This window comes from Coturnix japonica, chromosome 2 (genome assembly GCF_054131305.1).
Source record: "Coturnix japonica strain WE chromosome 2, WE-NBRP24, whole genome shotgun sequence".
Lineage (NCBI taxonomy): Eukaryota > Metazoa > Chordata > Aves > Galliformes > Phasianidae > Coturnix > Coturnix japonica.
The window spans coordinates 30,948,731-30,974,208 of NC_140664.1; the positions used below are offsets into that span (position 1 = coordinate 30,948,731).

At 46.0% G+C, this 25,478-nt stretch overlaps 2 protein-coding genes across 5 annotated transcripts; both read right to left on the bottom strand.

The window, feature by feature from the left end:
- Positions 1 to 1,816: 1,816 nt before the first annotated feature.
- Positions 1,817 to 22,243, bottom strand: ADHFE1 (alcohol dehydrogenase iron containing 1). 4 transcript variants are annotated; one of them, XM_085537344.1, is made up of 15 exons: positions 22,178 to 22,243; positions 21,986 to 22,023; positions 19,640 to 19,683; positions 19,414 to 19,467; positions 18,946 to 19,100; positions 18,598 to 18,794; positions 18,224 to 18,301; positions 17,046 to 17,151; positions 16,384 to 16,536; positions 15,501 to 15,599; positions 14,938 to 15,016; positions 14,681 to 14,777; positions 11,409 to 11,566; positions 9,472 to 9,598; positions 1,817 to 2,433 (listed from the first exon to the last, which is right to left on the bottom strand). In XM_085537344.1, exons 1-14 carry the CDS (start codon positions 22,231 to 22,233, stop codon positions 9,515 to 9,517), a joined length of 1,398 nt encoding a protein of 465 aa, XP_085393470.1. In that variant the 5' UTR covers positions 22,234 to 22,243; the 3' UTR covers positions 1,817 to 2,433; positions 9,472 to 9,514. The 4 variants fall into 4 exon arrangements, with proteins under 4 accessions (XP_085393470.1, XP_032298635.2, XP_032298636.2 ...); XM_032442744.2 differs by lacking the exon at positions 1,817 to 2,433 and adding an exon at positions 9,198 to 9,277; XM_032442745.2 differs by lacking the exon at positions 1,817 to 2,433 and adding an exon at positions 9,198 to 9,292.
- Positions 22,244 to 23,162: 919 nt separating this feature from the next.
- On the bottom strand, positions 23,163 to 24,448 carry RRS1 (regulator of ribosome synthesis 1). The gene has a single exon (XM_015855768.3). The coding sequence runs from the start codon at positions 24,372 to 24,374 to the stop codon at positions 23,304 to 23,306; it is 1,071 nt and encodes a 356-aa protein (XP_015711254.2). The 5' UTR covers positions 24,375 to 24,448; the 3' UTR covers positions 23,163 to 23,303.
- Between the last annotated feature and the right edge of the window lie 1,030 nt (positions 24,449 to 25,478).

Here is a 25,478-nt window from a genome sequence, read left to right on the forward strand (position 1 = left end):
CAAGGAATTTTCCAACAAGCTGGGATACCCTTTGTGTAGTTCAGCACATTTACCATGAAATGTGTCTGTTCCTGTGTAGTGAGGAGTTGATTCTGAGTGTTTGGTGCTCCACCTGTAAGTTCATAAACTTGTACCTAACTACTGGGCATGTCAGTGTTGAATTTCAAATGTAGATGTCTAAAGGAGGGCACGTCAGGTAGGTATCCATGGGGCTGTACGTACATCCCTTGTGCTTTAATGGTTCTGGAGAGATGGCAGGTGGCCACATCACGGGCTGGTTCCTACGTGACTTGAAGGATTTGGGCCTCATTCTACATGTATGCACTTCTAGAGGGGCTCCTTTCCAAAGGTTTCAAGTGCATTCCCTCATGCTGCCATCAGAAATTGTCCCTTTCCACATCTGTGGACATCAGTTCCTTCAGGCTCTGCTGGCTTACTGCTGCCATTGGCATATGAACTCCAACATGTTGGCTTGCAGGCTTCGGCAACAGATGTAGCAGAAACACTTTTCGAGTGCTAACAACGATATTAAATTATATCAGCCCAATGAATAGCCACCATTACGAGTGTGTGTGTGTAATTAGCACAAAAACCAGCGCTATCTTCTCCCATAGAAAGCTGCCACCAAGACCCAGATGGAGGGTGCCAGCAGCCATACGCTGTCACTGACATGCTTGTGTCACGTGTCTTTGTAAAAATAAATGTTGGTCAAATACACATGCTGAGCCTAGAAGCATCTTTGGTTTTATTTTTGGTTCTGTGGAAAATGACACTGTTTCGAGAAATAACTGCCTGAAGAGAAGCTGCTATCACTTGTTACATCCCAGGGCAGCCTCCTGCTGTCCAAGGGCAGGAAATCTATTGCAGGGCAAGGGCATTGTTCCAGGAAGCCGTGCAGTGCGTAGAATGGGCAGTGGGACAGCAAGATAATCAAGCAAAAGTTCAATTAGTTTTTGATTTATTGTGCCACATGTTCTGCTTGTATGACTGATGTCATTAACATCAGGCTTGGCTGCCGTGTTCATCTGTCTCTGCCCAGCTCCCCAAACGTGCACGTGCTCAACAGATGGGGAGTTTCATGGGCTTGAATGGAACTGCTTATGCCACTATTGTTCTTGTGTCAAGCAATCAAACCAAATCCATTACCCACCGATAAAAAGATCAGCGCACCGTCCATTCGGCGGTGAATGGAGCAGAGGCGGTTATGCAGGGAGGATTTAATGCTTTAAAAAGGATAAAAAAAAATAATGAAGAGCAACACTGAATAGTTGGAGGGGAAAAAAAAAAGTATAACACATCTAACTAACCCTCCCCTTATCACACCTTTGGCTATTCAGAGTTACATGTACTCTGGATCTGGGTCATTCCTTTTCTGGTTATGGGTATTATCTAGGGATATTTTTAAACCACAGCTAGGGTTTAATGTTAGAACAAATATTTAGTATTTCATTATGTTGAGGGGTGGTATGGATGTGGAAACTGAAGTGAGATTTAGGAGTAAAAATCTGGTCACTGCTTTATAGGCTAGGGTTTGAGTAGGTTATCTTTGAACAGCTACCTCTACAAGGGTATTGTTGCTCTGGGAATAAGTCTGTACAGAGGGCTGACAGAAGACATTTCCACACAGAAAACAGGGCTGTGGAAGACCAACTTACTGCATGTTTCATCTGAGATCGCTACCTGGGAATGGATTTTCCCTTATTTATGAAAGGGAGTTGGGCATTTCGTTCTGCCCAGGAGGTAGTCAAGCACTGTGAATGCCTTGGGTTTTGCAGGGTATCTTAATGTGGCATCAAGAGAAGGACGACAACACATCTTGAGGGACATTCTCCTATAATAATAATCTCTATGGGGATTATTCTGGACAAACCATCATGGTTCAGACAGCTACAGCTGACAAAATCTTTTGAAGAATAGCATGGCAGTAACTTAGACTTGGAGAGGACACCCATGACCCCAGTGTCCAACCTAGGAAGTGTGTGTAGACTTACAGCACACAGTTTCACACTATCTCCCTTTAACTCCTGGCGGACTTAGAAATTCTGAGCTCAGTCTGTAATGGGAGCAGAAAACCGAATGTGTCTACTGATTCTACTGATCCTTTTTCTTTACTTCCCTGAGTGATATGAAATATCTAGAAACTAGGCTAAAAATTAGTTTTCACATTAGTTTTAGTCTCTCTGACTGCAAACTCCCATGCTGGCATTTGGAATCCAAGTGGCTCAAATTCCTCGCTGTGGGCGGTCGTGCGTCTCTGTTTACCAAATACCTGAACTCCCAGCAATGTCAGTGTGTGATAAAAACATGTGCTGGTGGAAGAACCTGGTGACCAAAGGTGAGCGAGGACAACTGAAGAGGAGGAGGAGGACATCTCAGGACATATCAACAGACATATGGCATCTTCAAAACGTCCACCTAACCTGATCTGCAGGCCTGAAACACAGAAGGCATTTGGTACTGGGATGTGGGCAGAAAGGAGGACGATGTCGGTAAGTCAAAGAGCCATATGCTGAGGCAAAAACAATTAGTAAAAACAGCATAAGGCAGAAAATCCCATGGTGACCCTGAAGGTGTTGAAATGTCACAGTGGGGAAGCAGAAGGGTGCTTCTCCCAAGGACTGGATCTATTCAGCCACATCTAGAAGAAACAAGTGTAGATGCTTCTCCTATTTGCTAAGCTTCCTGTAGCTGGAAAGCTTCAAATGAGTTGAACAAACCTAATTTTTAATTATGAACACGCACACAAAAAAAAAAATTAATTAAAACTTGGAGTGACGTAAGACAAGCATTGAAATCTCTGGGCCTCTGAAAACAGATGAATGCCCTTCTAACACAGCATCTTTCCAGGGGAGCCAATGGGAAGCATCCCTGTATTTACAGCATACACAGCACTGCCAAGGGATTCCCTGGCTGGCGGAGGACAGAGCTCTCCCAGGTCAGGTCCCTGGGCTCCTGCTGGATCTTAGAGCCTCTTGCGTAAGAGGCGAATCCAATCCGTACTGAGCCAGTTGAGCCTATTTCTTACCGTTAGCTGGGCAATATGATAAGGATAAACCGCAGGTATTTTTGGAATAGGATTGTGAAGGCGAATGTATGCACTGTTAACCATTTAAAAATAAGATGGGATAATAGTACACATGCATGCTGCTGATGCTTACCCTAAAACACCTCTGTGTGATGTGGTGCACGCAGTAGATTTTGTGGCAAGAAAATCGCTTGGGTTGATTTCAAAGCCACAGAATCGCAACTGACACTGACAGAAAAGTAAAACCAACAGCAAGTGCAGAATGTGAAGTTACCTTGTCATGCACAGCCTGCTATTTTCCTTTAGGTGAAAGGAAAAGAGATGGCTTTGCTTCCCGCAGTTTAAGCTAATTTATACAGCGCTGTGCAAAACTAGTTCAAAATTAGGGTCTTTCTGGACATCTGAATGGTCTGCAGGTAACTGAAGAGTTTTCAGAAGTAACATTCCAGTTTGCTGGCAGCTGCTATGGCTGATTTTATCCAGATGGGAATAAGAAGACTGAGGCGCTAACAAAACATTGTGAGCTTTACATTCGCTACAGAGGATGAGGAGAGGTGCCGGTGTCCGCAGTTTGAAAGGGCTGCTGCATGGGCACCTCCTCTGGTAATCAGGAAAGAGCAGCCAGAGCTGGAAGGAAACGGGCTGAAAGCATCCCCACTAGTTACAGAAAGATACTGCGGGATCCTGAGGAAACAACAACAAAACAGCCTGCTCGGTGCCTCCTGAAAAAGTTACATCTAGATAATTGGACATTCACAAATTTGCCCTAAGCTTGTAAAACACACTTGAGTAAGCCCATACAATGATTTGTAAGGAGCACAATGCCCGGCCCTGTAAAGTTCAAGTCCCGTGTAGCTGGTGCCAGCAGCAGGATTGCATTGAGCTAGCATTAACGCCAGGGCCAATGCTGTGTATCCCAGCTGACATGCGGAAGCTTACAAGTGTTCGTACGCTGGTCTGGTGTAATCCACAGAAAGAATTAAAAATGCCACCAAAGGAGGGCTGTGTTCAAATCAGGCTGTGATAACAGTTTGTTAAGATGCTGAACTACATTTACATTCGTCCTTGATTTTGCAAGCTATTTTATCAACATTCTTTATTACCTGATAAGGCACAGTAATTCACGGATGGGGCTTGCTCACTCCCCTATTTTCCCTTTCAAAGATTATTTTGACTACTGGCTCCTGATAAGAACAAAGCCATATCTGAACAAACAAACACCTTAATTAAAGCTTGTCACATGGTTTCTGGAGTTGAGCAGTGAGAGTTCTTTTGCTGCAGCTGCAGAAAGTATCTCACACCCTATGGAGGAACATCAACTGCTTGGATAAGTATGCAAAAACTGCTTGGGATTCCTCCCCTGGATAAGTCCAAAAGAGGGAGGCAGCATGAACTGCCTCCTTACTTGCATCTACTGTGTGTCCTCATGCCGCCACCAAGCTCTTTCTGCTGCATGTCCCACGTGCTCTGTGGGATGAAGGTCTTTGGAGGATATCGGATTGCAATCCCTTCTCTAGAAGTTCCGTGTGAAAATGAGATTCAGTTTAAAATAATCTTAAAGGTCCCTCCCAACCCAAACCATTCTATGATTCTATGATTCTATGGGCACTCCAAGACCACAGTGCTAGAAAACAGGAATAGGAAATGCAAGAAGCTGCGCTGAGGGTGGAAAGGCAGGACTGAGCATTGGGGAACTCTTTTGTGTAGATTTAAGCAATGGTGCCTGTGTGGAGCAGGGAGGTAGAATAGGAGATGGTGCTGTGGTGGAGGAGGATTTAGGATGGGGTGGGAGCATTGTGGAATGTCTGGCTCTTTCAAATGCAGGACTTCAGAGCAACTGTTGTGTGAGAAGGATACCAAATGGTCCTACTAAATGGAACCTGGAAGGGGAAACTGGGGACATTCCCTGGTAGCAATTATCCTGTAAGGCTTTTTGGAAGACTGACATGGGTTATCTGCTCTCCCTGCTGATTTGGTCTTCGTCCTCAACGCTGGCACTGCCAGAATAGGTGTCAAGGATCTTCTGCTTTAATACCTGACTTGTTTCTAGGAATCTGATTAAAGTAGATCACCTCAGATAACAAGAGGAATTAATGCTGCAAATACAGAGGAGAGGATTTTCAAGCTCATAAGCTACAGAGAGGTCAGTCAATTTCAAGTCATGCAGCTTCCAAGAATTCAGATTTTCACAGAACTGATGATCTCTTGTTTTCCTTCTGCCCGACTAGTCTTTACACTTAAATACTGATCTTAATTAATTCAGTTCTGGTTGTAACCCGTTCAGCTGCTCTGTCCATTTCATGGTGCATTCTGGCACAGAGGTGAGCCAGGAGAGGGAAAACTAAATGGGAACAGGAAGAGTTGCTGAGACTTTTCATGGAATCATGGAATATCCTGAGCGGGCAGGGATCTACAAGGATCACTGAGTCCAGTTCCTGGCTCCACACAGCACCACCCAAAACCAAACCCTATGTCTGAGGGTGCTTTCCAAATGCTCTTTGAACTCTGGCAGCTCAGGGCAAGTGCCAGACTCCTCAGTTTCAGCCATTTCTTTCAACTTTTTATCCTCTGGCTGGTAACCAGGTTTTCACAGTCAAGCTCAATGTCTCAGCTGTACTGTATACCTATGTCAGTACACAGGTGAATTTACCAGGGCCCTGTTTGCTGTGCAGATGTCTCCAGTGAAGTACAACACGTACCCACCAGCTGCCCCGCACCACTGCTGAGCAGCGGCTGGTAGTTGGCTCAGCCCCACTGGGCAGCTCCCTGAGCCACCATTACTGCCATTACAGTCAGTGATGTTATTCCCCCTGACACCAGAAGTCAGAAACGGTTACTTTACTATCAGAATCTGTCCCTGAGCTCTGTGCTCACTTTTAATAACAAAGTAGTTCTAGTTTTAGATCTCCCATTTAAAATACAAATGCGGAAGGTAGGAATTACATCAGCATGGCTGCGCTGGGAACTAAAGGTGGGAGATGGCTGTATGAAGGCTGAGGGATGTGCTCTGCCGCCATGTCATCGCCACTTTGCACGCTGACCTGGCAGCTCCAGAGCAAAGCCTGCCCTGCACAGCTCTGCCTGGAGCACAAACCACACCTCTGCAAAGTGCACAGAGAGAAACAAGAGAGAGAAAAGCAGAGGGACGAGCCAGGAATGCAGCTGTGAGCATGACCCGACAGGACCCGCGTGCTCTGTGAGTGGGAACAGAGGCTGAAGCCCTCCAGGATGGGAAAGTGACACAGTGTGGATGCAGCTTCAGCCTGTGCTTGGAAAGGTGACCCTGGAGAAGGGCTGAGACACTGCAATGAGTTACACTAATGCCTGCACGGCTTTAGTAGCATGAGTTAAACATGATCCAGGTGCTGCCTGTGGGAATTCCCATTCCTCACAGCTCCGATAAGCACATAGTGACAGCGACCAGCCTCTTGAAAATGGGTTACAGCCACCAACCCCTGCACACCAATGGCTGAGCAGCCACCTCATGGCCATGAGACACACCGCAGGTCCGGGCTGGTGACCAGAGGGGAAAAGGCTTTGTCTGTCTGAATCCCTGCAGCACTCAGACCTGCGATAGGGGTGGAAGTTCTGATCTAAATGACCATTAATCTTCCTTGGGGTGAAAAGGTCAGAACCGTGAGTGATTCAACGTTAACTGTTTTTTACGCCTGCAAAAAAAGCTGCTTCTTTATTTCCAGTGTGGTCTTAGAACACAGAGCAACACATAAAACATCCCAATGCTCACGGGGATTTTTTGAAGGTGATGTCAGCTTTAGATAGATGACAAACTCCATACAAACTGTCAGCCCCCTACAGCTGTGTCCATAGGACACCAACAATGCCACACAATGGTGTCCTTAAATTGCATAAAGGCAAGTGACAATGACACAGAATGAAGCAATAATGTATTGGAGCTGCTGACAATCGGTCTTTAACATGTGTTATCCATTTGACTGCAGGTGTAAATCAGCATTTCAATGTCAAGTTGCTAATTTAAGGCTGTATGGTCAAACACTCAGCGCATCCCACTAACAGCTCCAGCGTATTGTTAAAGTGGGTCAAAGTCACTACAAGCCAGTGAACACAGAGAAGAAATTCCACATCAATAAACTCGTGTTTGTGCTATGATATATATTTCATGATGCAGCAGTCTTAGATCAAATTAATCATGTAAGGGAGCTGAGCCCACAGCACAGTTCCTGTTGCCGCTGGATTGAGGCATTGGAACAGGCTGCTCAGGGACGAGGTTGAGTTACCTGCCATCCCTGAAGGAGTTCAAGGAAAGGGCAGGTGTTGCACTGAGCGCCATGGGTTAGTCTGCATGGTGCTGATGGGCCGATGGCTGGACTAGATGACCTTAGTGATCTTTCCAACCTCGGCGAGTCTATGATTGTACAGGTTGACTCATGCTGCCCACATCAATAGCAGAACCAGGCTCTGCAGTGTGATGTCAGTGGCCAGCACTCTCGGAAGGATATGCCACATTTCCTCTGTTTTTACCTGGCTGTGCCTCTTCATGGCAAGAGCATTTATTTTTTAATTCCCTCTGCTGTTGATAGGAAAGCAGTTAACTTAAGGCCTTGAATTAACTCCACTGAGCTACATCAAAATGATCCTTCCTCTTACTGTTGCTATTTGGCTGCATGATGCTTCTACTCTTGCGTAGAAACTCTCTTGTGACAGCTGTCTCAGCGCAATGGCACAAAGAGAAGATGAATGGCTTTTTTATGTTTTATCTAATGGGAGCCCTAAACTGGCAAGGTATAAAACTGCATTCTCAAGTGCTGCATTTAAGAGAACATAAGGGAGCCGAAGCTTTCCTGGTGATATGTCTTTCTTTTTCTTTTTTCTTTCTGTGTGTCAGTTTCACTGAGAAACTCAGAGCAAAGGAGTAAGCTTCTGCTTGATCTCATGTACATAGCCACAATCACTGTTTTCTTAAGGAAAAAGAGCTTTTCTTTTGGCTTTTTCTACTCCAGATCCCTTGCCCAGCGCAGTCTTACCTGCTCTGTAGCTAGTCTCCACAGTAATTGTGTTTTTTCAGGTCTCAGGGGTGTGGAAAGCCAACCAAAACAACAGCTTTGACGCACTGCCTTGAGGTGAGCACAATGCAATGAGGGATGAGCATTCACACAGACTTACCTGCAGTTTCCTCCACTTTTATTCACACAGGACAACTGTGAGAGTTTTCAGAGATTGAGCCATATTAGTTACCTGTCTTCTGCTTTTTCTTCTTTTGCTCTAACTGCTGGGATAATCAGCACCGAAATGGGAAGATGGAAAGGACCAGGGCCTGGATAAAATGAATCCCTCACCACTTATTATGAAGGCAGTGTTTGTGATAGAGGTTACTCTGAGCAAATCCAGCAGAGGAGAAGATTCAGGAGTACATGGAAAATATACGTGCTTTCCAGAACAGGCTGTGGCATTTTAGCAGTGCAGCCCCTATGGCCACTGAACCCATTCTATTGTTACAAATGTCTTTGATCTCCAACCAGCAGCCCCCTACCTGCTTTAACTGAACAATGAAACAGACCTGATGCCAACATCTGGGACATACTTGTCATCAGATCCCAGGTTAGTGCTAATTTTAGCAGATCAACCCAAAAGCACAAAGGTGTGTGTATAGAGCCTTCAGCTTCAGCAGGCAGACTGAAGAACTGCCCCCTTCCTAACACCAGAGGTTAAGGGGTTCCTGTGTTTGTCTTGTGCTGTACTCACTGCATGCATCTGATGCTGAAATGGACCAACGTAAAGCAGAACCCGATTTAAATGAACTGTACGCACAACCATGTACACTTAAAAAAAGAATAAAATTATATATATATAATATTAAAATCTGAGTTTCATTTCTCCCTTTCCCACTTCCCTTTCTCAGTTGACAACCAACCAGCTGGTTAACTGCTCTGAACGTGCACACTCATTCCCACGTCTAACCAGCGCTCCCAGCGGGGCACTCGCAGCCGTATGCTACACCGCCACTTGTTAATAGTGAACCACAGCGCAGTGCCACTTCCTCAAGCTGGTGGCTGTGCTCTGAATGGCAGCACCTGCAGAGGTTCAGCAGAAGCAATTCTTTCCCACAGAAGCAAGATACAGTCGATAGTTTCTTTCCACAGAACGCAGCAGGAAAGGGGAACACAGAGACAAAATGACTGTGATGGATGATGTCTTGCTGTTACGTGGTTCCTGCTCAGTGTGCAACCATGCTTTATTCTGTATTCATTCCTTCTCTGCATACTTTAGATAGATCTAAAAGACAAATATCTGAAAATCAAGTAATACCACAGCCTACTGAGCAAGGCAAAACACAACTAAGCCTTCACTTCAAAGCAGGGCTTAGTTAAAGATGAATTCCTTGATCTTTTGGCAATGCACAACAGAAGTGGACGACACCCAAGTTCTTCCATTCTCTAAAAAAATTAAATCTATCAGTAAGAAATTACCTTTGTGTTAGAAAAGAGCACACTTCTGAGCGTAGTGTTTAAGCTAATAAAGCTTCATGGAGGCCTCAAAGAGGGCAGATAAGTCTTCTTCTGTTTGGGGACGTGGTGACAGTTTAGTCACTCTCTCCTGCAAGATGAAAGAAAAATGGGATTAGCGAAGGTTGTCAACAAATTGAATCAAAGAGCAGCGAAGCGCGCAGCTGAATGGCGCGCCTCTGTGCTCGTGTCCTTCACAGAGAACAACTAAGTCTTGCAAGTAAGTAATCAAGTAATTAAGGTTGAAGCATCATCAGCTGTTGCACTTTCAATATTTTATTAAGTAAATATTGCTTATAAAAATTACTTATAAAAGTAAAAATTAAGTAAAAAAAGGCACTGTTTCTCAGCAAAGCAGACTCCAGCTGAATGCTGCTACTTTGGCAAACAGGAGTTTCTCCTGCTGTGACCTGTTTTGACATCTGCTTGGTGGATCCAGCCCTGTAAACACACTGATTTTTCTCAGGTGAGACCAGACAGCACACTCTGATGTTCCTATCTGCAGTGCTGAGCCACCACAGAGAGGAAGTCACCTCTGAGGTACAGTTTGTAGCCAGCACAAATAGCACGGGCTGTGATGAGTCTGAAAAGTCTAGCTTTGTGCACATACCTCTACCTACAAGAGCCACTTTGCAGGTACAGCCGGTATCTCTTTCCTCATCCCTGGTCAGCACAGAGCAGCAGCACTGCCTCCACACAAGCCTGCTATGCACCGATGCCTGGACAGCGAGGCCCCGGCTCCTCCCTTCTGACTCAGGGAAGTCTGGTACAGTGCCAGTAATGAGGGATGTTGTGCCAATAATGCCCCAACCCGTGGGTCAGCAACCCTTCGGCTGCCCCTGGCAGGTTTGCAGGTTTTACGCTGCCACCTCCTGCTTGCAGCTTTCCTCATCTCCCCTTCCAATCCCACACAGGAGCAGCCACATTTTCCACCCTGGGACATGATGTTCTTTGCACTCACTGCTGTGTTGTAAATAGGATCAGTTTCAACAACTTCACTTAAAAAGGAAAACAAATTTCTGTTCTAAGTGGGAGTACAGATGTTTGTCCCAACACGGTTCCCAGCCTGCAGCCTGCACTCCACAGCATGGAATCACAGAATCGTAGGGGTTGGAAGGGACCTCTAGAGATCATTGAGTTCAACCCCCCTGCCAAAGCAGGTTCCCTACATCAGGTTGCACAGGTAGGTGTCCAGGTGGGTCTTGAATATCTCCAGAGAAGGAGACTCCACAATTCCCCTGGGCAGCCTGTTCCAGTGCTGATTTATTAGTGGCACCAGTTGCAACGTGCAGCCTTGCCAACATGAATGAGTGGGTGCTGCATTCTGAAGAAAGCCTACTGCAAGGTGAAAGGAAAAGTTATCAAAGACTGACCTGTGTGGATAATCGAATACTAGGGAACACAAGTACATGTGCATTGTGGTACACTGGGGGTGTTCAAGGAATGACTGGATGTTGTGTTGAGGGACATGGTTTAATGGGAGCTATTGGTAATAGGTGAACGGTTGGACTCAATGATCTTTTAGGTCTTTTCCAGCCTTGGTGATTCTATGATTCTATGATTCCATATCCAAAAATGAGGTTTGAGAAACTACTGGGTTGTGTTGTTTTACACAGCACAGTTAATCAGTGCAGTGAGAGGACAGGAAATGAAATAAAAGCCTGTTTGAGACCATGCAAAGCAATCCACACACAGAACAGAATGCAGCATGTGCTCTGTCTCACTGAAATGAAAACTTAAACTCTGTGGAGGAAAGAAAAGCTGACTATGCCTCATTTTATCCACTGCAGTTGTTTTCAAGTAGGATTAGAAATAACATTTGCTTGGAAAGAAACACTTTAAAAATATATATAATCTGTTCTATTTTATTTGACAAGTAAAACTTTTACTTTCTGTCTTACCTGAGGCAGAGTGCCTTTGACTAACGCAGGGATGTCTGCTTTAGAATAACCGATTGCAGCTAAGCCATCATCAACATTCAGATCAAACAGGAATTTCCGGAGCGTGTCTGCCAAAATCAACCCCGCATCTTTGATTCTGGCAGTGCGGATGTCAGCTCCTAAAATAAGACATAATGCCTTGACTGTAGGGTGGAGAGAGAGGAGGAAGCCTGTTCTGGACTTAATTTAATCATAATATCAGCTGAATACACAGCCATACATAACAGCCGCTGCTCTAAAAGCAACACGTAGTAAGAAGATGCATCAGTCTTCATTTGGAAGTTGGAATAATGTGTAAAAAGTAAATTAAAACAGGATCGGGAGAAGCAGGTAACTGCTGCCAAGGGACTAACTGCCACATGGAGTTAACTTCCCCTCCCTCTGTGCTTACAGGGAGAAGCACTTTTCAGTCTGACTAACTGCTGGGAGGAAAGCAGCTTGCACATGAACATCGGTGCTATTTATTTTTACGAACAGGGTGCCAAATGCTACTTTAATTTCAGGCCTTGAGTTTGCTGACATCTAGAGGATGAGGAAACCAGTGACAAGCAATTTTCTACTCCCCGTTCTGTTATGCATTCAAAGAGAGGAAGAGAGTGTGAGGGCTGAGAAGGACAGGAGATGAAAGGGTGGTGTTTAACGGGTTAAATCAGTCCTGAAGTTTGAATGCGTGCTGACATGGAGAGCAGTGCAGAACTGAAGAGGAGGAATTGGTATATGTGAAACATCTGCTGAATGGCAATGGAAGCTTCAATATAAAATGAAAGACTATTAGTATTCCTTATGGAATAGCTTTCTCCCCTTTCTGCACTGAATGGTCAAGACTGTATTAAAACTAGAAATATGTCCAGACAGAAGACAGCTCCCTCCATCTGTCTTCTTTCCCAAGCAAGATGAGCCAAATTTATTCTCTGCGTAACCTCAATGATGTTACACAAGAGCTATGCTGGGTCCAAGCACCATACTGAGAGAATGAGTAACAACACAGCATAGCTACAGGAAAAATATTTTCTGTGATCCGTGTGCAGTTCAAGAGAGACTAATGGAACAGGAGAGCAACAAGCTCACTTGAGTAGCTCAGATGTCTGGGTAGAAAGAGCGGCAGTTCTGCAGTAGGGACTGTCAAGGAGAACTTGATAAATAACATATGGCAGTCTGGTGTGAAGCCTTACACTACTGGAATTATGCCACGCTACCCAAGTTTACCCTGGGTTTTGCTGTAGAGGAGTAATTAGAACACAAAGGCAACCCGGTACCTTCAGACAGTAAAATGAAAAGGGAAAGGAAGAGATGCAAAAAGTAAATGTGAAGGAGAGTTTCAAAACACTGCTGTCGTTCTGTTACTTTCTTTTTCGATCATCCTAAAGGACCCATCAGCCTTTGATGGCACTCCACAAATATCTGGCCACACGCACGCCTACTTCAACTGTTTAAGAATCCTCCCAGGGGGGTATTAAGCTTTTTCTGGCCGTACCCAAGTTCACAGCTGCACATTCATACAACATAACTATTTAGTAATCTTCTCCACGTTATAAAATACTTTCTTAGTCACTGTACTTGGCAACGTGACAGATTTGAATCAGCTACTGGAGTCAGTTGGATTCCAGACTTGAATAAAAAGTAAATACCCCAGGTGGGAATTAACAAGTTCATTTCCATGTGTCATCTCAGCAAAGTCAGTCACTTCATAGCATGGCAGGCACTAACATAGTTTAAATTTCTATTGAGAAAATTAATGGAGCTTTTTGAGGAAGAATTTCTGGCAGCCGTTCATACCACAAAACCTAAAGGAACTGCTTTTTCACTCCTACTTTTACAATCAGTGAACCAGAGATCAAATCCTCTGATGTGCACCGTGCAGGCCAGTTTTCCAACTCCACTTTCTTAGTCTGCACTATGTGAGCTGAATGTCATTGCTACAGGAACACAGGCATTTTGTAGCTTAGCACATGATTCCAGCTACGTCTGCATTCTGTTTCTGACCACAGACAGGACTGTGTGCTTTGGAGGAAGGCTGAACAAACTTCCTAATCAGCAATTAAAAAAGAATCTGAATTAATCCCGCCCCACCAATCTATTTTTTCTGACCATGTTTCACGTCCTCTTTAATGTGACCGTGTTATTTTCATTCTCGATATAAAAGTTCCACTCTGATGAAACCCATGATGCCGTCAGATTACTTGTACAGGGAAGCTGTACACGTGACTGCATTGCTGTGACTTGCATGCAGAAGGTTGACCATACAAGGGATTGAATATGAATTTTCCAAATACCAGGAGAGTTGCCCTACCCACTTTCTCTCTGCTGTCTACACTGCTGCACACGTGACTGTGATTGCTCACTGCTCAAGACAGCCAGCATGGGCATCAGCAGCAGTTTAGCTACAACACAGAATGTAGCACAGGCAGAAAAGCTGACCTGAGATATAAATAATATAGCCCATGGGAGAGCCGTGCTGCCACAGCTACACTGCTAACAGCTCCAGCAACACACAGCTGAAAGCTAGTTCACTATGCACAGTTATGCTGGGGGTGCAATGAGAGTATCTTATCTTCAGGACACCTTCCAGCAATGGACTGCACAGATTTACAAAGAGCTGCATGAAAATGTAATTTTTAAATGTGCTGTCAGCTTGCAGCATTTACTTTTATTACAGTAAGAAGCAGAAAACCCCCTTCTGAGCCATCACAGAAGTGACTGCAGAACAGCTACTCAATGCTTCCCCTTGAAGTTGTCCACTCAGAAATTCCATCACCTACAAATAAGCTTAGGCCTAATTTAGAAGGACCGAAAGCTACAGATACAGTTTGCTCTCAAGAAGAGCAGGAGTGATCCAGAACATCACTGTCCTCATTCATTGCAACAGGAGGGAATTTGTTAGGCAGAAAACTTCCTTTTAGGCAACAGATGCAACTGAGTACCAGTTTGTTTTATGGTATCAACGCTACAGTAACCTCGCTCCATAAAGCCCTGAGAGACGCCAATCACAGTTATGCTCTGTTGATTTGCACAGTTATCTATAGTTCATGTCAGCTTTCCAGTTTTCTAGCCAAGAAGCAGAGTTCTCCAGCTTGCTTCTCTAATTACATTATTCAATACAAAAAATTAAACTCCAGAAAGCAACATTTGTTTTTTAAACAGAAAAATTCCACACACACTATTTTCCCTCCCCAAAAGACACTTTGGAACAACTTCTGTAAACGTGAGTAAGATGAATCCATAGAGACCCTTACCTAATATCTCTGCAGCTTCCAAGTGCCGCTCAGGATGTACCTGTGCTGTGAAAGCAAACACTGCTGGGGATGTCAGCACCACAGAAAGGCCATGTGGCTGGAAAGTAAATGAATACATATAAAAACATTATATATATATGTATATATATGAAAACACATCAATAGCACATCTCTTTGCATTTTCAATGCGCTTTGGCACTCATTAATGTGAGATAACAGGGAATATAATAAGAAAACAAAAATGAATCAAGTTTTACCACTAAAGAGTGATCCACATTATAATCCTTTGGTTTATAAGTTTTCACTAAACCAGAAATAGGGTAAGACATTCCGTGGCTGGAAAGAAAGCAGAGAGAAAGAGATTAGGGCAACTTGCCTTGTATTTGGAAAATGGATGTTCGGTCCCCTGTGCAGCCAAACTTTTGTATGCAAGTCTCTTAGACACAGACATGCAAAAGGTATTTAGACACAGACATGGTAAGGACATGTTGGATGTTAGGAAGCACTTCTTTACAGAAAGGGTAGTTAAGTACTGGAATAGGCTCCCCAGGGAGGTGATTGAATCACCATCCCTGGATGTGTTTAAGAGCCGTTTGGATGTGGTGCTCAGGGATATGATTTAGTGTAGGGTTGTTAGAGTTAGGGTACTGGTTAGGCTGCAGTTGGACTTGATGATCTTTAAGGTCTTTTCCAACCTGGGTAATTCTATGACTCTATGACTCTCCCTGTGATAAACGGCAACACGCTACAGTGTCTTATCATAAACCCTAGAAAAAAAGGCAGCAATGTCTGTGAAGGGATTAACATTTCCTGCACTTACCAGAGATGAACGCCAGCGTTGCCAAAGCCGATACCAGCAAAAGCACTTGCAAGGTGCATGTTGGCTCTTGCTTCACGGTCTTCGGGGTTTCTGATGGCTCTGCACACCATGGAGACAATGGTACCAGTGAATTACCACATGAAGTAGAAAATCAGGGCAGAGAAGGGAAAAACAGTTTCTTTACCCAGATAAGCTGATAAAAAAAAATAATGCTGGCAGTGGGATCAGTTTGTCACTTCAGCCTAAGAGCAATCCTGATCAGAAGATCAAACTGTCTTTCCTTTCACTTGGGCAAAAACTGAGTAAATAGGGTTAAACGAGCTGTATCCAGTTTAGTGGTGGTTTCAACAGCTCTGTCAAAGAATTCAGACAACCCCACATGCAGCTCTAGGCCCATCTCAGTAGGTGCTGCTCTGAACCCTACCATCCATCAAACTTCCCTGCCTTCCCCAGGCCAGGCTGCTTGTAGAGGTTAACAGCATGGATAAAAAGTCTCAGGAATAGATTCCATAGAACAACAGAAAACATTCAGAATGGCCAGGTATTGTAAAATTCTTTAACAAAGTAACATATTGATCTTCAACATAAACTTACATTGTATAGAAAAGTTTTAAACAGACCAAAACTTTACTGGAAATGATCAAATCAAATTCCCAGTTAAGCCAAAACTGAGTGACTATAAATACTTGTTTATTGAGGACTTCTAGAATAGATCCGGGGAAGCATTAAAAAGCTGCCTCTACAGGAGTAATCCTAATTCAGGAGAAATTCAAGGTAGAAAATGTAGGTTTAACACATTACGCCAAACTAAAATTCAAGCTTTTCTTTTTGAGCACTGAAGACTAAATATTCCGTGAGGAGGGATGGTTGTTAAAGGCATTACCTTTTCAAATATTTAGCTACGATGCGTAGAGCATGAAGAGCCCAGACATCGCTGATGGGGTTGCTGCCTTGGTAAGCTGGTCTGTTGATTGGATTTGAAGGGCAGGGACTGCGCATATTGTATGGAAGAGCCGTGTATGATTCAAGAGCATGGCTAAAAGAAAGGTTAAACAATGAATTATTGAAGTGGGAGAGCCCACTGCCAACAGTCTCATCTCCCAAATAGTCATAAATCTGGTTAGATGGAGTCATTGCCTACATTGCTACACTTAGATGCACGAACTACAGACAGAACATCTTTATTTACAAAGAAATGCTGTTAGACACTGTGGCTCAGCACAACTCACCAAGCTTGAGAAGTCACACGGTTTCCTTATGCATCTATTACCCTAATTCATGCAGCACCCAGAAGCAAGGCAACTTCTGACTCCCAGAACATAAACTTCTGCGTATTTTGAGCAGTTAAAAGCTGTAGGTTAAAGCTGGTTTTCTGACAAGTGAAAAGCACATCATAATTAAGAGGAAAGTATAACAGAGGTCACATTAATAAGAAGAAGAGAGGAAGAAAAAAGATCATTTTCTACTCCTTTAGTACACCTTTTTCTACAACCATTGCAGCAAAAATAGAAAGCTGCAAGAAAATCAAGCACACAGACAACTCACCAAAGCACATCAAAGCCACTGTTGGCCACTATTCGCTCGGGCATAGACAGTGTGTGCAAAGGATCAATGATGCCCAGTGTAGGCTTGATGGCTCTTGAAGCAATACCTGCAGTATATTTAAGGGAAATGACAAAGGGTTTTTACAACAAAACAAGACCACAAGGGAAATGATTTGAAAATACACAGGGAAAAGCAAAGGGAGAAAAGGGAGAGCAAGACCTATGAATCTAAATCTTACTGGAGTCCCCATAAGAGACTGTTGCCTGAAGTAAATGACACCAGGCAGTGTTCTCTGCCACCTTCCTTGAGTAAACTGTACTTTTAAAACACCTGTGCTGAATGGCACCTGCAGCATCGCTCTTACATTTGTATCTCTGGTGAACAGCTCTAGGAATCAGAGGAAGACTGGTTTGTTTCCACCAGAAATTGATACTTATTGTATCTTCAGATCTTTCATCTCTGCCTTCATATCATGGCTAAGGTGACACAGAAGCAGCTTAGAGAGTGAGAGAGCCATGCATACACACAGACTGACCAACTGCATATGGATTACAGAACTCTGAGCTACAGTCACAACTTCTCAGCACACACATTTGGGTCCCATCCACTGCAGACACAGCATATAAAGCTCACATGTTCTGAAATAAAACCTCAAAATAGCTGTGAAGCTTAAGATGACATTTTAGCTGTAATCCTTATTTTCCAGGGATGAAAAGGTCAAAGGAAGGCAGTGCCCTTTATTTGCACAGTGTCTCAGGCCTGAGGTTTCAGAAGTCAGGAAAGGGAACATTTGGTTGCAATTACAAAACAAAGGAACATAAGTCTTAAAAACAGACAGAAAAATACAAAGGAAATAAGAAACAGTTGGCTGACCCTGAACGTAAGTAGAAATTTCCTTTGCTATTAACATTTTCTGCCATTTAATGACCTGAAGGATTTTAGTATCCTGGTTTGCCTTCAAACTGTAATCCACTGTATCGCACTGGCATTTAATTATGTTAATATGCTATAAATTTAATTTGAGGAGGAAACCTTTAAGCTTCAAATTTGTCTGTGGCAGCTGAATCAAATGAAATGACATCTGAAATGACAGGCCGTATCCCTCTTGTTCAAGGCGAGGACATAAGGAAGACATTGGGATATAAAAATTGTTTTGAATAGCAAACAAAAATCCTCACCAGTTTTCACTTTAAGCTCTTTGAAGTCAAAAATGGCAACACCAGTGGTTTCACTTCCAGTGCCAGCTGTTGTAGGCACTAAAAAGAAGAACAAGAACATGTAATAAATAAAGCCTATTAACACAAAATAAATCATAGAATCATAGAATGGGCTGGAAGGGACCTTTAAAAGGTTATCACACTTCAGCTTAACAAGACCAAGTAATGACAAAATCAAACAGCAGATTTACTGCTGAATACAGCTAGAAGAAAAGGAAGCCCAAAGGGAGGGGAAAAGGTGATGGCAAACTGATTTCAGTAGAAATATGCACAGAGCACAGAACATATCCTCTACTCTTCCCCCTCACTCCCCACACACACCTCTGCTGCTTTACCTGCTATGAGTGGCTTAAGGGGCACAGTGACAGCCTTTCCCTTCCCTATAGGAGCGTTGACGTAATCCAAGAAGTCTGAGGTAGGGCTGGAGGCATACAGGTTGGCAGCCTTACAGGTGTCTATCACAGACCCACCTCCAACGGCAACGTAGGCATCAAATCCCCCCTTTTTAGCAAATTCAATGGCATCCAAGAAACTTGGAAAACAAGGAAAGCTTTCCAATTAGTCAGGGGAAAAACAGTACATAGGAAAATAATGAAGGCTGGTGTATAGTCACAAAGAGGTGTTCAAGGAATGCTGAAAGAGCCTCAGCAGCCCTTTAAGAAACACGCTGTCAGAAGCAATACCTCTGGTCTGTTGGCTCCACCCGGACGTTGTCGTACATCTGAAAGCTTATACCAGATTTTGTCAAGGAATTCAACACTGCATTTACAGGAGGCAGTTGGGAGAGGTTTCTATCCGTCATCAAACAAACTCTTTTAGCGCCCAGATTCTGCAGGTCCTACAATAACAATGAAAATAAACCAAACAATTGGTGTGGAATCACACACTGACCTACTTAGATTCTACACCAAAACAGCTGAAGCATTTAGTAAAACCTTGAAAAGCAGTTGCTTCTTGCAAGACTTTTGAAACAATAATAACTAAAGAAAAACGAGGAGTCACAGACACATATGTACAGGACTACATGGACACACAGTGGGGGTTCAGAAACACAATATATGAGCTTTCCCAAATTAAATGGACATTCAGCACCAGCAGCCTTTCAGAAAACAACTCTTCCCCAGTGATGGATTTGCATTAACAATGCTTACCATGCCAATCTCTTTAGTGACTCCTTCTCCATAGCGGATGTTTGAAATGGCCATCTGCACAATAAAGAACATATATTTTTCTAGGAAAAGTGAAGATGTGCAATCCAGCCCCAAGCAATCAAAATGAAATATAAATATTTACTAACGTAAGCACTTGCTAAGTGCCGTATTTGATAGTAAAAAGCACATTATTTTTAAATCAAATAGTCTTTATTATTAAATCTACCTCAAATGCATAGTCTGTATTTCTCAGGGTTGCCCGTTCAGGAACTGAAATGAAAATTAAACATTAAAATTAAGGAACAAAGAGTGACCTCAATCACTACAGCAATACTAAAGACGACAGATTTCTTTGCTCTTAACATCACCAAAACATTGGCACAGATCATCTTTGCTTGCCTTTGCTTGTCACCCATTTTGTCCTCAGCTGTTTGTGTGGTTAAACGATCTCAGTACTTTGAATCATAGAATCATTTGAGTTCTTTTGAATCGTATGATTCAAGATAGTTTTTATTTCCTTAAGATTTCTTCCCTATACAAACTGAATAAGTTAGCAGGAAATTTGCACAAGAACAATAGATGGATATTTATGCATGTATGATAAATGTGTGCAGCTGAGCATCTGCAGGGCATACAGGATGCTCCACACTGTTTGAGAGTTGTTACAAATGCACAGGGCCTACGTGATAACCTTCTGAACAGCCTGCAGGACAAAAACAGGAGACATCATCCACATACCTCTGAACTGAAAGTGCCTTTTGTGTGTGTGGAAACTATTATGATAGGTGCTTATACTTCTTTTTACTTCTTACTTGTCCTGAACTTACAGCTGACACCGAACTACTTGCCTGAAAATTAAGGAACTGCATGCATAGCTGATAATAAATAGAGCTTTGATATGAATCGATGTTACTATCGACATTATTCAGCAGAAAAACTATTTATAAGGACAGTACTTCAATCATGTCTCCTCTTTGCCATGTCATTCCTCCCTGAATTTTCACAGTACTCTCTTTTGCATATCCTGATGCTGTCACAAAGTGAAACGAACCACATCAACTGAAACAGCCCATTCTTCTCCAAGAAAAGATCAGATGAGGCATTCTGCTCTTCCAGCTGAAGTCATGCCTTCTGTCTGCTATATTAATTGAAAGAAATGTGATTTGGATTCAGATCCAATGAGTGAAGCCATAATGAGTCTTACAGACACTCTGGGGTGCACTGAAGCACTGACCCACAACAGTAACAGATAGATGTATTAAAATCCTTTATGTGCGTTCTATTCAAGCCCAGGCCAGCTGCTGTCCGCTCTTTCATTGCCATCTCTTGCCAGGCTGTACATGTTTGACCTCTCCTGAAGCACGGATGTGCTGTACACCCAGTCATTAATTTGACAAGCTAAGAACATGTCCAAGAGATTTACTCACTCGCTTTCTGATGATATAATAGATGACCTGCTGTTATTTTCTTGTGCAAAACTTCACTTACAGGAAGAATTTTGGTGAGTTCAAAAACTGTGGCACTTCCCTCCACACTGCCCACAGTCACAATGAACAATAAATATATTGGGACTTCTTGCTAGTTGCTGTTAAGCCAATTCCTGTTATTTATAGATCTATGGAACTGGTATTATCTTGCTACTTTATACAACCAATTTTTGCCTAAAACTTAGGGAGCATTGGAGCATTCTTAATTAAGATTTCTAGTTACAAGTGTTTAGTTTGAATTGACTGTGGGAGTAACCAGAAAAGAATGAGGTTTTATTTCTCAGCTGTGCTTTTCTCTTGCTGTATGATGGTCTCAGACAAAATCATTACCTGAACATCTATTAGCTTTTCCACGAGCAAAATGGCAATGATAACTCTTTAAAAAGTGTCTCCAGTAAAGCACAAGAATCAAAACCACTCAGAAGCACTCATCACTGAAATTAGGGGCCCAAATACCAACTCTAGTGGAAACTGTATCTACTGTATCCCATGGCAGCTGCAGCTCCTCACAGCTGAGGGGCAGCTCTGAGCTCTGCTCTGTGTGACTGCAACAGGGCCCCAGGGAACGGCATGGAGCTGTGTCAGGGGAGGAGCGGGTGGGGGCTAAGGGACAGAGTGTGCACCAGAGGGCGGTGGGCACGGAACGGGCTGCACAGGGCAGTGAACGCGGCCCTGAGCTGCCCAGAGTTCAAAGAACATTTGGACAGCGCTCTCAGCCATAGGGTTTTGTTTTTATGTGGTTCTGTGTAGAGTCAGCTCACACATTGGACTCAGTGATCTGTGTGGGTCCACTCCAACTCAGGACATGCTGTGACACTCTATGAGCAGCAGCAGCTTCTGTGCAGCCTGCCTTTCAGCAGGGAGGAGGAGGACAGAGCACACTGACTGCAGCTTACATGGAGACATGGGATCTCTCCAACAAAAATCTTTATTATCGCACAGCTGCAAAATAAGCGACTGCTCACCTTATGCTTTCTCTGCTCTCTTTTCTACCTGTTCCATGCACCCTCTACCCAGGCAGTACGTGTACACAATGGCCACAGTCTCAATGCAGAATTATTTCACACACGCGATTTAAACCATACCTTGGGAATAAGTGTGGCTGTGAGTCGGGCACCGACATCTGGATAGCAGGAAAGAAAAAACACAAAGAACACACAAAGAACACAACACAAGAACTAAAGTGCCGTTTTAAAGGTAAAACTAAGGCAGAACACCCGAAGGAATCCCTCAGAACCTCCTGCAGGCATTCAACCACCCGTCCCGCCCGCACTCACGCCGCCCGCTGCAGCTGCCTGAGGAGGCGCACGGCCCGCTCCCGCCCGGCCGCCATGGCGCTGCACGGCCCGCTGGGACGGCACGGCCGGGAACACCCCTCAGGAGCCGCGGGGCGGGACGCCGGGGGACTTGGCTGCAGCGCTACCGCTCAGCCCTTCACAAGCCTCATTGTCCTCTGGACCTGCTCCAGCACCTCACAGAATCACAGAATGACCCGGGTTGGAAGGGACCTCAAGGATCATGTAGTTCCAACCCCCCTGCCTGGCAAGGCCACCAAACATACACATTTACTAGATCAGGTTGCCCAGGGCCCCGTCCAACCTGGTCTTGAACATCTCCAAGGACGGGGCATCCACAACCTCCCTGGGCAGCCTGTTCCAGGGCCTAACCACTCTCCTTGTGAAGAACTTCCCCCCAGCATCCAACCTAAATCTTCCCTCTTTTAACTTAAAACCATTTCCCCGTGTCAGCCCTTTCAAAGAGTTTACTCCCTTCCTGGGAGTAAGTTCCCTTCAGGTATTGAAAGGCTGCAATGAGGTCACCTCACAACCTTCTCTTCTCCAGGCTGAACAAACCCAACTCCCTCAGCCTGTCCTCATAGGGGAAATGCTCCAGCCCCCTGATCATCTTCGTGGCCCTCCTCTGGACCCTTTCCAAAATCTCCATATCTTTTTTGTACTGAGGGCTCCACACCTGGACACAGTACTCCAGATGGGGCCTCACAAGAGCAGAGTAGAGAGGGACAATCACCTCCCTATCCCTGCTGACCACCCCTCTCCTGATGGAGCCCAGGATCCCATTTGCTTTCCGGGCCGCCAGAGCGCACTGCTGGCTCATGTTGAGTCTTTCGTCCATCAGGACCCCCAGGTCCTTCTCTGCTGAGCTGCTCTCAAGGACCACTCCTCAAGGACCTCCCCATTGCAGAACACAGGAGCTGCTGCCCAGCCACCCCCAAGCCCTCCCACAGGAGCCGTGCACAAGACATTTCAAACACCAAAATGTGTTTATTGATAGAGGTGCGGGCTGCACAGCGGTGGATGTGGAGCAGTCCCTTTGCACCCCTCGCATACAGTCCCTCAGTGCCCACGGCGCTGTTCCCTTTGCAGCCTGCATGCAGACAGTCCCTCACGCCTTCTTCCTCCTGCCACCGCCCCCCGCTGGCTGCTGCTGCCGTCGGGCCGCGCCGCCCTTCTTGCCGCCTCTGCTCCTCTTCCCGGGCCGCTGCTGCCGGCGGCCCCGCTTTCCACGCTGTCCCCGCTTCTTGCCCTTGGCGGCGGCCGCCTCGGCATCCTCCTCGCGGAGCTGCTTGTTGACGGCGCGGGTGATGTCCAGTGCCGGCTTCTTGCTGTTCATGCCCCGCAGCAGCTCCAGCTGCCGCCCGCGCTCGGCCGCCAGGTCTCCCAGCAGCGGCTGGAAGCGCCGTTTCTTGCCGCCGTCGCGGGAGGGCGGCTCTGCCGGCTCCTTGGGCAGCCGCGGCTGGAAGCGGCCGAGCGAGGCGGTGGAGACGCGGGCCACGCGCGATACCAGGCCCAGCTCCTGCCGGCTCTGGTGGCCCGTAGGGTGCAGCGGGGCGGCGGCGGCGGGGCGGTGCGCTCGGGCCAGGTTCCGCAGCCGGTTGAGCTCGTTGCGGGCCACCCGCTCCCTCTTGGCGTGCCGCAGCTTGGCGAACTGGTCCTCGTTCGGGTCTGCGCCCGCCGGCACCTCCGCTAACCAGGCGCGGGCCGGGTCGCCGCCCGCCCGCCGGTACCCCCAGCGCCGCCGCCACTCCTTGGCCTCCTCGTCCCACACCAGCGAGGTCCGCTTGCGGCGCCGGATGCCCTTCAGCCGGGCGAACTGCTCCCAGCGCGTGGGGGGCCGCGGGCGAGGCGGCGGCTTCTCCCGGGGCAGGCGGAACGCGGGCTCGGGCAGCCGCGCCACCAGCGGCCCCGCCGCCCCGTCCGCCCGCTCGGCCGGCAGCTCCCACAGCCGCGCCGCCAACAGCTGCGCGTTGTCCCGGGCCAGCGCCCGCAGCCGCGACTCCCGCTGCGGCCCGGCCCCGCGTAGCGCCGCGGCGGGAGGCGGGTTGGGGTCCAGCGCCAACAGGTTGCCCAGGTCGAACTCCAGCTCCAGCTCCTTCTCCACCTGCACGCTCCGCGCCTGCTGCTGCTCCTGGGCCGCCGCCGCCGCCAGCACCTCCTCCACTCGCACGGCCGCCATGGTGGCGGACCGCGTGCGGCCGCCCGAGCGCAGGAAGCGCGGCGCAGCAATACGGGTCAGCGCGACGGAACTGCGCACAGAGCCCGGAATGACGGGAAATGTAGGCTGCACAGATACGGGCCTCAGCGCCCCATGGGAGATGTAGTACACCATGCCCAGCGGCTTCCACAGTTCTTCACCCCGCTGTGTGGTGGTTGCCACAGTCCTTCGCCCCGCTGTGTGGTGGTTACCAAGCAGGCATTGCATTTAGCCCCAGCATGGGACAGGGCTGGAGTGAGGGTCTGTGAAAGTCAGGTGTTGCTGCCCCGTGGTATCACGGAAGGCCGGGGCTGTGACTGAATGTGCAGCATCCAGGGTGAGCAAACGGCCTCACAGCTCTGCCAGCCACTGTAGGTGGTGTGTGTGATAGCACGCAAACATCAAGCAGGTTTAAGACACGCAGATTTGTAAATTATACATATATATTTCTTTCACAGCATAAATTTCCATAACATTCAGGTGCCCGCAGCGCTGTGGCACAGCCATGTCTTCAAGTTCTAGCCGCAGAACTAAAATTCAAGTCCCATATAGCCCTCCCCAAGTGCCCAGGGAGGTTGTGGATGCCCCGTCCTTGGAGGTGTTCAAGACCAGGTTGGACGGGGCCCTGGGCAACCTGATCTAGTAAAGGTGTATGTTTGGTGGCCTTGCCAGGCAGGGGGGTTGGAACTACATGATCCTTGAGGTCCCTTCCAACCCGGGTCATTCTGTGATTCTGTGATATTCCAGCCCCACTAGGACTGACAGTGTCTCTGTGGGCAGGGCTGTTGGTGAAGGAAGAAGGGGAGCAGCATTTGGATAGTGGGATCACCTGGCAGGCGCCTCATGAAGCACAGTGAAAAGTGAGGTGACACTGCGTGCACCCAGAGGTTGGCTGGGTCAGAGATATTGCCATGCTATTTTTAAATAAATGAGGTATGGAAGGATCCTTTTACAGGGATGTGGCCTGCATGGCCATGACATTTCGAGCTGACTCATGTACCCTCAAAACAAGCTAAAGGGGGCATCTAGTTGTGGCCAAGGAAGTTATGGGAGTTTTTACACAAGATACACATTTCTACTAAGCTA

Coding starts and splice junctions, on each gene's coding strand:
- ADHFE1 (XM_085537344.1), bottom strand. CDS start 22,233: ATGGCGGCCGGGCGGGAGCGGGCCGTGCGCCTCCTCAGGCAGCTGCAG. Junction 19,684..21,985: donor CAGCCACACTTATTCCCAAG/GTATGGTTTAAA, acceptor TTTTCATTTCAG/TTCCTGAACGGGCAACCCTG. Junction 18,302..18,597: donor CCTTAAGCCACTCATAGCAG/GTAAAGCAGCAG, acceptor TCTTCTTTTTAG/TGCCTACAACAGCTGGCACT.
- RRS1 (XM_015855768.3), bottom strand. CDS start 24,374: ATGGCGGCCGTGCGAGTGGAGGAGGTGCTGGCGGCGGCGGCGGCCCAG.